The 14545-nt window shown below is 52.3% G+C and overlaps 3 protein-coding genes across 3 annotated transcripts in view; 1 reads left to right on the top strand and 2 right to left on the bottom strand.

Moving 5' to 3' along the window:
• Positions 1–1954: 1954 nt before the first annotated feature.
• Bet1l (Bet1 golgi vesicular membrane trafficking protein like) lies at positions 1955–5502 on the bottom strand. The gene is made up of 4 exons (XM_021213220.2): positions 4790–5502; positions 3621–3712; positions 3309–3365; positions 1955–3173 (listed from the first exon to the last, which is right to left on the bottom strand). The coding sequence occupies exons 1-4, from the start codon at positions 4806–4808 to the stop codon at positions 3006–3008; spliced, it is 336 nt and encodes a 111-aa protein (XP_021068879.1). The 5' UTR covers positions 4809–5502; the 3' UTR covers positions 1955–3005.
• Positions 5503–5698: 196 nt separating this feature from the next.
• Ric8a (RIC8 guanine nucleotide exchange factor A) lies at positions 5699–11747 on the top strand. Its single transcript, XM_021195801.2, has 10 exons — positions 5699–6123; positions 6427–6474; positions 6564–7154; positions 7462–7553; positions 8050–8200; positions 9509–9604; positions 9705–9849; positions 9928–10072; positions 10484–10603; positions 10918–11747. Exons 1-10 carry the CDS (start codon positions 6040–6042, stop codon positions 11036–11038), a joined length of 1593 nt encoding a protein of 530 aa, XP_021051460.1. The 5' UTR covers positions 5699–6039; the 3' UTR covers positions 11039–11747.
• A 417-nt stretch (positions 11748–12164) lies between these two features.
• Sirt3 (sirtuin 3) overlaps positions 12165–14545 on the bottom strand; it is a 22581-nt gene continuing 20200 nt past the window's right edge. The window contains exons 5-6 of the mRNA XM_029536067.1: positions 13510–13719; positions 12165–12570 (exon numbers count right to left, since the gene is read on the bottom strand). Coding sequence (XP_029391927.1) covers positions 12550–12570; positions 13510–13719 — 231 coding nt within the window. The 3' untranslated portion in view covers positions 12165–12549. The remainder of the gene's footprint in view (positions 12571–13509; positions 13720–14545) is intronic.

Raw genomic sequence — 14545 nt, forward strand, 5'->3', positions numbered from 1 at the left:
TGTGTGTGTGTGTGTGTGTGTGTGTGTGTTGTGTGTATTGTAAAGAAGTTCCAGATGTGCAAGCTTTGGCAACCACTTCACAACAGCTCATGTCAGTTGTCAGTACAGGCCTCCAGGCTTTCAAGGGGGATACAACTCCAGCCTCCCTGCCTACCTGCCAGGAAGGCCTAGGCACAGTCAATCACAGCCGTATCCACGGAGCTTCCTCAAGTTCTATCTGAGCAGTATTAGGATGAGATCTCTTTACTGCTTTTAAGTACAGAGCTCAGGGAGCTTGTTTCCATCCGCAGCCAGTAGGATGTGTGCAGGAAAGCTGGCATCTCAGCTGGGCCTGAGGACAGTGTCTGCAAAGGTTCTCAGGCCCAGCTTCAGGAAGCAGGGATGCAGTATGACGTCTACTTTGGAGCAGGTCAGTGCAAAACAAGTGGTGTTATCCAACAGACCTGGTGGGGGCCTTAACTTGCACAAGCCCTTAGTCCCACAGCCCTTAGGAGGTAATGCTATCACCATCCTACCCACAGGTTGGCAGAGAAGGGCCACACAGAAGGAAGCTGGTGGATCTGTGGCTGTCCTGCCCAAAGTCTTGGGGATAAGGCATCTCTGGAAGATGAACAAGGGTAGACTTCAGTGCCCAAGGCCAGCCACAGATTAGGGTTGGCTCAAAATAACTCAAATTCCTGGGAAATGAGGGCAAGGAATGCACTGACTCCAAGTCTTTATTTATCACCAAAACCTTGAACTACAGGACGGACCTGGTTGCTTGCACTCACAGCCCCTCACACTGGGCACCCCCTCATCTTACAGCTTGCTGGTGTTCAGGACCCACCCATGCATTAGAGGAAGTGTCAGGGATAAGGCCCGAGTTGGAGGGCAAGGTTATGACCTTCAGGACGTTGGTCTGACCCAGTGGCTGGAGCTGGCGTCCCCCCTCACTTGACTCATGCAAGGAAGAACAACAGCTGAATGTAACAGGAGCTACAACCCTGATCCTCAAAGTAGCTGAGGTGGGCCAGGGTGGAGACCCGAGGGGAAAACACGCCACATCTGGGGTTGCGGTGGGGTGGAAAGGAGAGGGATGGCAAGGACCCTGCTCTAGAGGAAGTTACCCCCAAAAGCTGAAAGCTAGTTCTGGTTTGCACCAGCAAGAAGAGAAGGCACTAGCTGTTCCAAGTGCCTCAGGAAGCCAGGTGTGGATGCATGTGCCTGTAATGTCATCATTCAGGAGCCTAATGCCAAAGGATCATCAGCTGGAGACCAGCCTGGGCCACACAGTTCAAGAGCAGCCTGGGATGCACGGCAAGCCACCATCTCCCAGAAACAAATCAACAAAGCGCCCTGGGCTCTAGCCACATTTCCACAAAGCAGAAGTCAGCAGCTCACAGCTCTGGGGAGTCAAAGCTCAGGCATGACCATGCTTGCCATGGCTCTGGATGGAAGAATGATGCACCCTGCCTGATGACAAAGCAGAGGGCAAAGCCAAAACCCTGGTCCACAGATGCTGGGACACAGGAATGAAGTGCCTACAAAGGGAGGCCTCAGAATGAGGGTCAAGCTAGAAGAGCTCAGTAGGAAATGTGTGGGGCGAACAGCAGAGCCACAGAGAGCAGTGTGGAGTGAGCTGCACCTTGGGGGAGGGGGTGAGGGGTGGGCAAAACAAAAGATGGGCCCTCCTCCTTCAGAAGGTTTGAGGCTCAGGCAGACACAATGCAATGGCCAAAACACATCTAAGGTCAACGTGTTCAGAGAAAAGCTGCTCGATAAAGGAAGAAGGGGATGACTACCAGAATTAAAAGGCGAGAGTATGGCAAAATCTGGCTTAACTTAGAACTCAGAGGTAGTGGTTATGGGCCAACGAGCCTCATGGTATGGCCTCATAGGTAGAGTAAGCCAGTGTAGGGAGAGGGAGAGATGACGAACACAGACGTAGAGATGGTCATGGAACTTCATAGTTCATGTCTTAAGGATATTTTATGTGAAGACACAAAGTGCTAGGTCCTCATAAGCTGCTGGCCCTGTCAGCCCCACAGGTCGGTTTGTGTGCAAATGGGGCTGGCCAAGGCAGCAGGGAGGGCCGGCAGAGCAGGCAAGTCTGTGGAGTTATGCAACAAGGAGGTAGCTCAATCTCCCTCACACCAAGGGAGACTGGCTGTACAGGGTAGGGCAAGGTTCAGTACAAGGTCAAAAGTTCCCACTACACAAATGCTTTCATGGGTGGCCTCCAGCTCCATAAGGATCCCCAGCAGAGAGACCACTCCAGCACCACCTGGCTCTGAAAAGCCACCTTGTACAGTTCTCAGTCTGTCTGTCTGGGGATGGAGACATCTTTGACACTGGGAAGATTCTCAATCCCAAGGACACACACATCTGTACTCCTGGACACGTGGTCTTGTGGCCCAGAAAGCTCTTAGTCCAGTGCCTCTGGACTGCAGTCTACTCCTCTATCCACGGCTTTGCCTCTTCCCTGGGTTCTGAGTTCAGCCAGTGACTGGAGTGCCAGGTCCACTCCTCATCAGCAGCCTCAGCTGATGACCATCATTTGGAGAGGGCTCATGGCCATATTCCCTTCTGGTGTCAGTTTCAGACTCTTCAAGGACAGAGACACAGTTTAAACCAGGCATAAACAGGTTAGGGCAAACCAGAAGACCCTTAAGATACTGCCTTCTGAGGAGTGTGGCCGCTAGCCACAGTGGGCACATTCAGGACTCACAGATGCTTTGCACAGACCTGGCTCGTTCTCATACAACATGGCTCTGGTTCTGCCAGTGTCTTTAGCACCAGGGAGTAGTACTGGGTTTTGCCTTTTTCTTCTTCCTTCATACACAGGACAAGCCAAGATGAGCTCATGACAGAGGCAGCTGCAGTCGTCCTGACTTAGGAAGATGAATGACGCATGATGATAATTTCAAAGGGATATTTTTTTTTTTTTTTTTTTTTTTGTAGTCAGGTCCTTAGGATACCTGGGTACCAGGTGTACAAGAGCCTGGCTGCCCTTGGCTCCCACTGGCTCACGTCCTTGTCCTCGACAAGAGGTAGGAGAGGATGAAGAAGGCCACAATTAAGACCACAGCCATACCACAGAGAAGCTTCCTGTTGTCTCGCCCAGACCGTGCCACCGTGGAGAAGCGTTTCACACTCCCCGTGAGTAGGCCAGTCACACTTGTGAAATCTGAGTCCTGTGGGAGAGACCCAACAGGGTCACGTAGAGTCGGGACCCTTGACTACCCAACCACACTGGCACCAAAGACCCAGCAGCGCAGACGGCGGGCGGGCGAAGCCGACTATGATTTGTACATACCGCAGGCACTTACCATGCCGTCTAGGTAATGGTTCTGGTCATCTGTGTCCCTGTCGATGTCCAAAGCCAGCTGGATGAGATACAGAAGGCACCGTCAAGCAAAGCCACAGAGTGCAGTGCCCACCTTCCCTTCAGACCAGCTAGACTTTACCCATGACTCTGCTAAGTACCTATTACCAGAGAAAGCTAAAAAAACAAAGGCCAAGGTATTACTGGAAGCAATCCTCCAGTTGGCAATGCCCACAGATAGCACCTGGCCTCCTTCCTCTCCTCTCAGCCCCACTCACCAAAGTATCTCACGGAAGGGGAGAGGGCCACCACTGACCGATTTAAGCCTGGTGACCTTGGAGGCCAGGCTGTCAGCCATCCGCTTGTTCTCTCTGTCTAGAATGTCCTCCACAGCACCGGAGCTCTGAGCTGCAAGAGAAAGAGGCAGAAGGATAGCATTCACTCAGAAATGTCCCTGATTCCTCACTGATTCCAGTGGAGACATCTAGGCGCATTCCCCCATATACTTCTGCTAACTCAGCATGTCTCACCCTGTGTTCCAACAGGTAGACCACCTACATGTCGGACATGTAGCATGAGTTGTGTGAGTACCTGTGTACATGCCCAGGCAAGGACAGGCAGGGGAACCTGAAGGTCCAATCAATCTATATACACTACCCTGTTGTATACTGTTCCTGAACCGAAATGAATATTGCCTCAGCTGAAATCACCATCTGTGGGTGTGGGGCTGGTCTCAAAGGGAAACAGTATATTCTGATAGGGACCATAGGGAAAACAGAACAGCCGGCACAGCAGGTGACAGGAAGGCTGTGTGGGGACGACTTGGAAATCAGGTCCAAGGTAAGTGTAAGAAAGGCCTTCTACTGTAGAAACTACCTCGCCCTATGTCTGCAACCCACACAGAATCTAAGGAATCCCCAGAGCACTGTGCCTGTGGAAACCTAACTCCGATGGACAGGTACTAGACAAGAGGAATTTCTGTCATGGTAAGTAGTTGAGAATCAACCCCCTATGTGTGTGACTGGCACCGGTCTGAAGCATAAAAACAACCCAGCCTCGATGTGACCCACCTAAGGGGAAAGCCAGCAGCAAACAGTGCGACCGACCAGACTCTGAAAGACAGACGGCTGTGTCCTACCAACCACTGCACAGTCACCAGTACGGGCGAAGAAGCATCAGTATCACAACTGTCACACTGAACCCAGGCACGGGGGCGGGGAGTGTGTGTGAACCGAGGCACTCGGGCCCCTCATTAGTAAAACCCTGCTTGGACCCTCTGCTTCCAGCTCTTGGCATCAACCACACACAAAACTCATGGCATGCCGGCTTGGGTTCCAAGGCAGCGCCAGGCGAAATCCGGTCCTGTTTTTCCTGGAATACCTAAGCGCCACCCCACGCAGGTCCCTCCACCGAGAAACGAGCGATGTCTCCAACTCCAGATTTAGACCTTGCTTCCTATTCCTACTACCTTTCGGGTGCCCTCACCTCGAGTCCAATCTGCCATCGTGCCCTCCGGGGTCCCACTCAGGGAGTCCGCAGCACAGCAACGGACGTGGCACCAGTACCCGGGTCTTCCGGTTCCGCCTCGGGTCTAATAACTTCCGGGAGAAGGTTCTGATGCAGAACAGAGTTGTAGTTCTCGGGAATGTAAATAAGGGAAGGGCGGGCCACCAGCATTCGGACGCTCAGTCCGGCGCTGTGGGTGTTACTTGGAGCAGGAGCTCGGACTCAAATCTGGAGTCGAGGCTAGGAACCAGCTCAGTAAATCAGTCGGATGCCTCAGGCGCTGCAAAGTCCAACAGGATGGGAGGACAGGCAGAACCCGAAAGAGAATAGTGAAGGAGACGGCCGGGGCCTGCCACTGAGTAGGGGCAAGAGCCGGTTAGCACAGCGGGTGACATCCACTGGAGCACTGTTGGTGTGTGTCACTGTGGGGTGCACCGATTCTGCTTTCAGCTAAGTGGCGTGCGGACCTGGCTCCCCACTACACAGCGCTCCTACGCTTCTAACCTCAGACACGCCGCGGCTGGCCGCCCCTCCGTTGCTCCTCCCGCGGGAGTGGCTTTTTCACGGGTGTTCTTCACTTCCTTCTCTCCGATACTTCCTCATACACTCTGCAGTTTTCTTTTGATAACCACATTATTTTAGTGGTTTAGTCTTTTGATTGTTTTTAGATAGGTCTGCCCGTTCCTGCCTCTCGAGTGCTGGGACTTAAAAAGGCGTGCGTCCCTATGCCCGGCTAACCACGTGCATTATTTTGACCATCCAAGTCCTTGTACTTCTCTTTCCCTATTCCCTATGGAAGATGAGCTCCAAAGTCTGGATCGCGAGAATCGTCTTCCCCAACTGACTAAGCGGCCAGGAGCCGGCGCTCCCTTTTTTATCACAGTACCCGGACAAGAGCGTAAAGAGGACGGCCCTCACGCGGGCCAAGCCACACCCCACTCCCCATCCCCTGCCTGTCAGGAACTCGGGCTAGAGAGGAGGGCTCAAAAGGAGGACACTGCTTGGTTAGCTAGCATCGCCGCTCCAAGACAAGCCGCTCAGCGACCACAGCCGGGTTGCTCCACCTTAAGCCGGAGGCCAGCCCCGCGCCTGTACACACCCTTGGGCTCGGCTGCTCTCCCAGCATCCCTCACGCGTGGACCCGGGGCTTCCGGACCTGGGCGGAGCCCCCGGGTTTGGCCGATTGCGTCTTCCCAGCCTAAGCCTTCCAGCACCCGGTGCCAGGGGCCATGGAGCCCCGGGCAGTTGCGGATGCCTTGGAGACCGGAGAGGAAGATGCGGTGACAGAAGCTCTGCGGTCGTTCAACCGGGAGGTGAGAGGCATCCGGCTGCCGAGGAAATTTCAGGAAGAGAGGAAGCAGCGGTGTGCGCGCAACTCGGCTGGGGTGTGCGTGCGAATGGTGGCGGGGAGCACGGCGGTGGTGGTGGGCTGGGCCCTTGGGTGTCTCTGTGGTGGCGTGTGGTGGGGCAAGTGTATGGGAGGCGAGGGTGGGCCTTGCCTTAAGGTTCAGAGCGATGGCTGCTGCTTCAGAGGTAGAACGCAGACCTGCTGCTCTGACTCGAGGAGCACAGGTCCTACCTGCATGTAGATCTGAGCCTCCTGGGTCTCCCTGCAGCATTCTCAGAGCTTCACCTTCGATGATGCCCAGCAGGAGGACAGGAAGGTAGGTGTCAGCCCCAGGGGCTCCTAGGGCAGGTACGGGCTGCCCCCAAGAAGAGGGCCTAGTGGAACTACTTTTGTTCGTCCCCACAGAGACTCGCAAAGCTACTGGTCACCGTCCTGGAGCAGGGCTTGTCACCAAAACACCGTGTCACCTGGCTGCAGACTATCCGAATCCTATCCCGAGACCGCAGCTGCCTGGACTCATTTGCCAGCCGCCAGAGCTTACAAGCACTAGCCTGCTATGCTGACATTACGGTCTCAGAGGAACCCATCCCACAGTCCCCAGACATGGATGTCCTCCTCGAGTCTCTCAAATGCCTGTGTAATCTTGTGCTCAGCAGTCCAACAGCACAGATGCTAGCAGCAGAGGCTCGCCTGGTGGTGAGGCTGGCGGAGCGTGTGGGACTGTACCGCAAGAGGAACTATCCCCACGAAGTCCAGTTCTTTGACTTGAGGCTCCTTTTCCTGCTAACAGCCCTTCGCACAGATGTGCGCCAGCAACTGTTTCAGGAGCTGCACGGTGTGCGCCTGCTGACTGATGCGCTGGAACTAACACTGGGCGTGGCCCCCAAAGAAAACCCTCCGGTGATGCTTCCAGCCCAAGAGACAGAGAGGGCCATGGAGATCCTCAAAGTGCTCTTTAATATCACCTTTGACTCTGTAAAGAGGGAAGTTGATGAGGTAGGTTGTATGTAGTCTGAAGTCTTGGCTGAGACTCGGCTCGGGTGGGACATTTTGCTTCCCTTTGTACCTCAACTTGCAGGGTGACAGATATGGCAAGGACTAGAGGACGATGTAGGCAGGAACTCAGGGAAGGTTTCTGAGCCGCGCTGTGCATGGGGTTGCGGGTGGGTATTCTCCACAATGCTTCAGGTGGCTGAAAGCACCATGTGTGCTGTGGACAGGGTCTAGGGCTTAATTCCGTGTGGTCTTGGGCCACAAGAACAGGGGCTCAGTCTCACAGGAGCCCCTTTCTGTCCTTGGCTAGGAAGACGCTGCCCTTTACCGGTACCTGGGGACTCTTCTGCGGCACTGCGTGATGGTTGACGCTGCTGGGGACCGCACAGAGGAGTTCCACGGGTGAGGGGTAGGGCTTACAATGTTGGGGACGGCAAGAGTGCTTAGGTATGGGTACAGAAGTCCTTAACCCTAGCTGTGAATCAGATGGCCCAGGCCCCATCTTTGAGTATGACTTCATCAGGAGAATGGGGCACCAGTGTTGTTTCCAGAGAGCCTTGGGAACTCAGGTATGACTAAGAGAAGAGCTATGAACTTAGAGACAGGGCCTTAGGTGGAGGCAGTAGCAGCCACAGCATTGTGAGGCAGTATGGTGTCTTGCTGGTGCCTCAGCTCATCTCAGGTTCGAGAGCTTGCTTGGCATCTCAGCTCAGACATGATGGCGCAGATGGCACCTGCAGAGTCTCACCACCAAACCTGAGTTGGGGTGCCACCTGCCTGTAGTCTATTGCCTTCAGTGCAACCCTCCGAGACCATGTGCACCCCAGGAGAAGGGCCAGGGAGTGTATCAGTGCTAAAGATGATTACTGTATCGAGGCCTCCGTCTGTCTGTCCCCAGCCACACGGTGAATCTCCTGGGGAACTTGCCCCTCAAATGTTTGGATGTGCTTCTGGCCCTGGAGCTCCACGAAGGATCCTTAGAGTTCATGGGAGTTAACATGGATGTGATCAGTGCCCTGCTCGCCTTCCTAGAGAAGCGTCTACACCAGGTAGGAGGGGCACCTGCTATGTGGACACCCAGGGGCTTGGGCACCTGTTGTGGCTGTTTCTGTACTGTTGGTACTGGCAAGTAGAACTCAGCTTGATGGTTTATCGTGGACAGTTCCTCTGACTGCTCTGTGGTGCAGCTAGATGGTGGCCACTCAGTCAGGCCCTATCAGAAGCCTGCAGATGCACCATAGGTGTGAACCCTCCTGCTGCTCATTACCAGAGCTTCTCAGGGTTTCAGGGTGAAACCTCTCTTTTAGGTCTCTGTGACTCTGGTAGGTGGTCCTTAGAAGCCTTTGGTTCCTGCTTCTGACTCGGGCTCCCAATGTTTCTATGCGTGGGCAGCCAGAGGTGACATCAGCTGTCCCTCTGCATTTTTTTTTGGTTTTTTGTTTTTTGTTTTTTTGAGACAGGGTTTCTCTGTGTAGCCCTGGCTGTCCTGGAACTCACTCTGTAGACCAGGCTGGCCTCGAACTCACTCTGTAGACCATGCTGGCCAGACTAACAGAGACCGGTCTGCCTCTGCCCCCTGCGTGCTGGGATTAAAGATGTGCACAGACACCACTGTCACCCCCCCCAGCTGTCCCTCTGCACCTTAAAGAGGTGTAACCAAAAGTAATCTGACTCCTGTGGGTTTCCATGAGACATCCAGAGCTGGTGATCCAGCCTTTCCTTGTGGAGCCCCCACAGCTGAAAGCCATAGACTGAGATTCATTAGATCTGAGGAGCCATGTTGTATGGGCTTGGTGAGGAGATGTGGCTGCCTGGTCCTATTGCTGTGGCTGCTGGTGTTAGGTTCCAGTACACTGTCCCCGAGTGCTGTCCCGAGGCACTTTGAATAGGAAATCTGTTATTTGCTTTTGCTGTTTCCTGAGGGTAGTGTGTACCTCAGGTGTGCAGACAGCGTCAGATGCTTTTTGTTTTGTTCATAACCCTGGTTCATAGGTGTAACAGTTGGTTTTAAAGAAGCGAGTTGTTTGACCCAAGACACAAAGTTTTCCAGAAGTGGGTCTGGTTTCCTTCACTTTCTCTTCTTAAGGGTTTCATAGACCCTGTACAGGCAAGGATGAACTGGAACTTCTGATCTGCCTGCCTCCCAAGTGCTGGAGTTACAGGCTTGTACCACCATGACTGGCTTTAATGTTTCTATACCTTTTTAAGCTAATCAACACCCAGCACCATCTTTGGCCCTTAGCTAACTTATGGCAACATGGCCTCTTTGTAAGAGGTTGTTAGAACCATCTGAAGTGTTCAGTGTTAACTCCATCTTACCTGGGTAGCATATGTCAGTGACAGAAGCCCTTCTGCAGACCCACAGGCTGAAAGAGTGTGTGGCACCAGTGCTGAACGTGTTGACAGAATGTGCTCGCATGCACCGTCCTGCCAGGAAGTTCCTGAAGGCCCAGGTACTTGGCAAATGAGACGGAGCTGGGGAATCTGGCCTGCATCCTTTTTATAGGCTCCTGGCTGCTCCAGGCCAACACTTAGAGACAGCTGCCTCCCTAGGTCCTGCCCCCTCTGAGGGATGTGAGAACTCGGCCTGAGGTGGGGGACCTGCTTCGAAACAAGCTTGTTCGCCTCATGACACACCTGGATACAGATGTGAAGAGAGTAGCTGCCGAGTTCCTCTTTGTCTTATGCTCTGAGAGTGGTGAGTTGGGGGAGCCCAAGCCCCAGGCCTCCCCTGCCTCAGCAATATTCACACATTGACCTCTGCCCTGGTCTTCAGTGCCCCGATTCATCAAGTACACAGGCTACGGGAATGCTGCCGGCCTCCTGGCTGCCAGGGGCCTCATGGCTGGGGGCCGACCTGAGGGCCAGTACTCAGAGGATGAGGACACGGACACAGAGGAGTACAGGGAAGCTAAGGCCAGGTATGTGCCCTTAATGTATACTTGGGTTCCCTCATAACCCCCATTCTCCTATCCACTCCCTCCCCAGCTCGAACCAGTAGTACCTAGGACAGGATAAAGAATAGATGAGACCTGAATTCAGGAACTTGTGTTCTGATGATGAATTATGTACTGGGTGTACCAAGGCCCAGCAAGTGAGCTGTCTGGGATCCAGGAGGTCCTGGGCAAGAGTTGTCAGGCTGGTGTTTGAGGGGCAGCTCCCTTCTGAAGTCCCATCACCACCAAAACCAAAACCTAGAAGGTGGGTTCTTGGTAACCCAGCCCTAAGCGTGAAGATGGAGACGGCCTGTCATCATCCCCGCCCCCTCCCCCCACACCACTTTTCCTATAGCATCACTAACCCATTCCCCACGCACTGTTCCTGGGAAGTAGCATCAACCCTGTGACTGGAAGGGTGGAGGAGAAGCCGCCTAATCCTATGGAAGGCATGACAGAGGAGCAGAAGGAACATGAGGCCATGAAGCTCGTGAACATGTTTGACAAGCTCTCCAGGTATGTTATAAGGAAGGCTTGTAGCTAGAAGACATGGGAATGATTCTGTTTTGTGAACCAAGGAGGCTAGCTTAGAGATGAGGATCCTGGTGAGGCTGTATTGGACATTTGAGATAACTTGCCCAGACGTAACCCTCTGGCAAAGAGGAGGGTACAGTCAGCATTGAGCCCTGTTTCTCAAAGCTAGTTAGGTGGTAGTTAGAATCGGGGCCTAGTTAATCATTAACCTAGTCCAAGTAGCAGCCTAGAAATGTGCAAGAGCCCCTGCCCTGCACACCAGGTCCCTTCCCCAACCACTGTGCTTTTTTCTGTAGGCACAGAGTCATCCAACCCATGGGGATGAGTCCCAGGGGTCACCTCACTTCTCTGCAAGATGCAATGTGTGAGACTATGGAGGGACAGCTCTCCTCAGACCCCGACTCAGATCCTGACTGAAGATGCCAGCGGCCTTGCTCCCCTTCAGAACTGGTGCTGCTTCCAGACACGTCCTGGGGTGCCGCCTCGAGAAGCCACACCCCTCTCCGGCTGGGGAGCCCTTCTCTCTCCTCACACTTCTGTCATCTGCCTTTGGTCCAGTTTCTTGTGTTTAGGACTGTGGTAGTCTTACCCTCTGTGAAGACTGGGAGCCCACCTTTCATTTCCGCAACTGAAGTTGTTTTTTGGATGTGGCTGCAGCCATGGGCAGAGTTGCCCTGGCACATAAATGAACGTGCATGTATGAGGGTGGTAATGGAGCAGGGTGCACACGGTGTAAGCATGACTGAGCTGGATGCCAGCCCAGAGCCTGTATGTGGGGCATATGCTGTGTTTCAAACATTTTAGAATCTGTTGGAATTGTTTGAGTATGTCAGAAAACACATGAAGCATCATGGTTCCTGCTTCTGGCCCCACTGAGCACAGGGCCAGTGGCCTCTTAACTTTTTGGTCCTGGCACAGCCACCCACTGCAGTGTCTGCATACCCAAGCCTCACTAGTTGTGACAACTAACTCAGTCACAACCACTGGCTTAGTAATTATGTGAAGGCAAAAGTAAGACAAGGTAAAATCTAAAATTTCTGAGGCACAGAATAAAGAAAAGTTTGGGACAAGACTGTGTATCTGTGAAGTAGTCAGGTGAAAGGATATTAAATAGAAACTGATTTCATCCTATTTAACATTCATGATTTCCTAGATTACCACACATCACTGTCACTGAAGAACAAGGATAGATGACAAGACCTCAGTCCCTGGAATCTTGTTGGGTCGGCTACATACTATCAGCCGCAGTCAAATGGGTTGTAACAGTAATGGGATGCTTCTCCCTGGCAAACAGCCTAAACTGTTTCTGAAGCAGCCTGTGCTTAGTCATAACTGCACACAGGACAGGAAAAGAGGAGACTCAATGTGGTTTCCCAGAGTAATGCCTGCCATTGGTTTTAGCATCGTTACTGGAAGAAGCCTGGGTAGTGTAGCGGGAAGTGGTTTAGGGAGGGCTGGGCAGATGGAGATTCTAAAGGACATGGGTATTCTTGAGGGGCTGAAGGGCCTGAGTAAGTCAAGGGACAAGTGAAAGGATGCCAAGTTTTTATACTAAGTTTATTTCATGCAAGAAATGAAGTTTTAAAGATGCCACTTTACCAATCAACATGCTAGATTGTCCTAGTGCATTACCTGTCTGGTGACAGGCGTACTGTGTGCCCTCTTGATAACCATAAGGGCCACTGCAGAAAGCTGCATCTGCACTACAAGCTTCAGCAGTGAGGGGGGATGGGGCACACATGGAGCAGCCCCAGGGGTAGACATCCCTGGTCAGCTTTTCCAAAGGCAGCCTCAGAGGACCACTATCCAGGCCACATGTTGTGCTCTGGCCCATGTTTGTAAACATGTTGGAGCTGTCTTCAGGCATGAAGTCTCACTGGACATAAGATGATCTCCTGTGTGACTTCCCAGGTGGAGAAGCCATAGTCTTATCTGTCCTGTCCATCCAGCTACAACAGACATGAGGTCAGTTAACATCACACACAGAGGCTAGCATAGCCCAGACGTGGATCAGCCATTGAGGTAAAAAATATTTTCTGGAACAAACTTGTCTTTGAAATGAACAAGAAAAGGGAACCCAGAAGGCCTAGCACAAAACATAAAGACTTGTTTTCTAATAAATGGCACCTGCGTACATTCAGCCTTAACAGCCAAACCTTGGAACAAAAAGATGTAATACTGGTAGTTACATCTCATCTGTGGAAGCAGTAAATGCCAAGGCTCCAGTTTTTTTTTTTGTTGTTGTTGTTTTTGAGACAGGGTTTCTCTGTATAGCTCTGGGTGTCCTGGAACTCACTTTATAGACCAGGCTGGCCTCGAACTCAGAAATCCGCCTGCCTCTGCCTCCCGAGTGCTGGGATTAAAGGTGTGCGCCACCACGCCCAGCTGGTCCAGTTTCATTAAGGACTCAGGCTAAGCACAAGAGGCTGGGAGCTTTTGACAGTTAACGTGAGACCATAGGCCCAGAGCCACATAACATCAACTATGATTGGTATATTCTGGTGAGACCTTCTGGGCAGTACTGCACCTTTTTATTTTAATCACATATAACATAGTTCTCACAGGAAATTATTTTCTGTGATTCACAGGTACTATAAAACCTAGAATGCAGTGTTCCCCAGCTTCCTATTCCCAATGGCTATAATAATGACGCTGAATAACAAACCATCTCTGGTTAGCTCTATCCTATGCAGGGAGCAGAGAATGTCAGCTTCTCAGCCCTCCCCCTTCCCTAGGTCACAGAACCATGTCCCAGCAGAGAGCTGTAGAGTAGGAAGCAAAAAGCAATGGTCTGTAGGAGCACCATCCTAAATGCTAGCAACGCACTGAGGGCAGTGACCAGAAGGGGATGTCCTCTGTTGGACTGGGCCCAGAGCTTAGCATTGTACCTTGCCACGTTCCCGCTGCATGAGATCCTGCAGCTCCTGTGTCCACCCCAGGAGGTCCACCAGCCTTTCCACACCATGAACTACATCCCCTAGCTGGGCCACATCTTTCCTTCGAGGACTCAGAGCGAACGGCCCCACCAAGTCTCGATTGATGAGCAGTCGGGGCACTGATTTCTGTACTGCTTCAGACAAGCTGGCAAAAGGCTCTACCTGAAAGATAACCCAAATGTGAGAGGCAGGGTGTCCATGCACATCAGGAGATTGAGCACTACAGTCACTGAGACCTTGGGGCAGGAGACAAGGCTGACACTGACACAAAGAGCACTTAGTTTACAAAGGCTTTTACCCCCTGGTCTGGGTCATCTCTTTCCCATCTATAGCCTCTTTCTTCTGCTGTGTGGGCCAATACAAGCCCTGACTTCTCCCCATCCTCCATCCTCCTTCCCTGTCTGCATGCTCTGCCTGCATTGTCCTTCTACCTGCTCTGTCCACTCTACAGCTGGGCCCTGCTCTGAGCCTCCCCTATACTTGCCTGACATAGAGGAGCAAGCACCCTTTACCACCCTGCTACTGTCCCACTTCCTGGGTCCCCATGAGTGTCCTATTTCTGCACCAAGAATAACGGTGGGAAATTAGTCCATTAAGGGGTGATATCAAGCCTGGCTCCTATCTAAAAAGGAAAAGTCAGTTCTTACCTTTCACTACGGAACTTAGAAATGGATTATAGATTTAAATGTGAGCAAAACAGCTGTGGAGCCAGGATGATAGTAGTACACCTATAATCCCAGCAGTCAGATATAGAGACAGAAGGGTCAGATGTTCAAGGTTATCCTCAGCTACACAGCAAGTTTAAGGCCATCTAGGGCTACATAAGACCCTCGCCTCAAAAAAAAAAAAAAAAAATCAAAATAAGGGGCTAGAAAGATGTCTCAGGAGGTAGAGGCAGGTGGATTTCTGAGTTTGAGACCAGCCTGGTCTACAAACTGAGTTCCAGGACAGCCAGGACTATACAGAGAAACCCTGTCTCGGAAAGAGA

This window comes from Mus pahari, chromosome 1 (assembly GCF_900095145.1).
Source record: "Mus pahari chromosome 1, PAHARI_EIJ_v1.1, whole genome shotgun sequence".
Taxonomy (NCBI): Eukaryota; Metazoa; Chordata; class Mammalia; order Rodentia; family Muridae; genus Mus; species Mus pahari.

Coding starts and splice junctions, on each gene's coding strand:
- Bet1l (XM_021213220.2), bottom strand. Junction 3,366..3,620: donor AGGTCACCAGGCTTAAATCG/GTCAGTGGTGGC, acceptor TATCTCATCCAG/CTGGCTTTGGACATCGACAG. Junction 3,174..3,308: donor ACCATTACCTAGACGGCATG/GTAAGTGCCTGC, acceptor TCTCTCCCACAG/GACTCAGATTTCACAAGTGT.
- Ric8a (XM_021195801.2), top strand. CDS start 6,040: ATGGAGCCCCGGGCAGTTGCGGATGCCTTGGAGACCGGAGAGGAAGAT. Junction 6,124..6,426: donor TGCGGTCGTTCAACCGGGAG/GTGAGAGGCATC, acceptor GTCTCCCTGCAG/CATTCTCAGAGCTTCACCTT. Junction 6,475..6,563: donor CCCAGCAGGAGGACAGGAAG/GTAGGTGTCAGC, acceptor TCGTCCCCACAG/AGACTCGCAAAGCTACTGGT.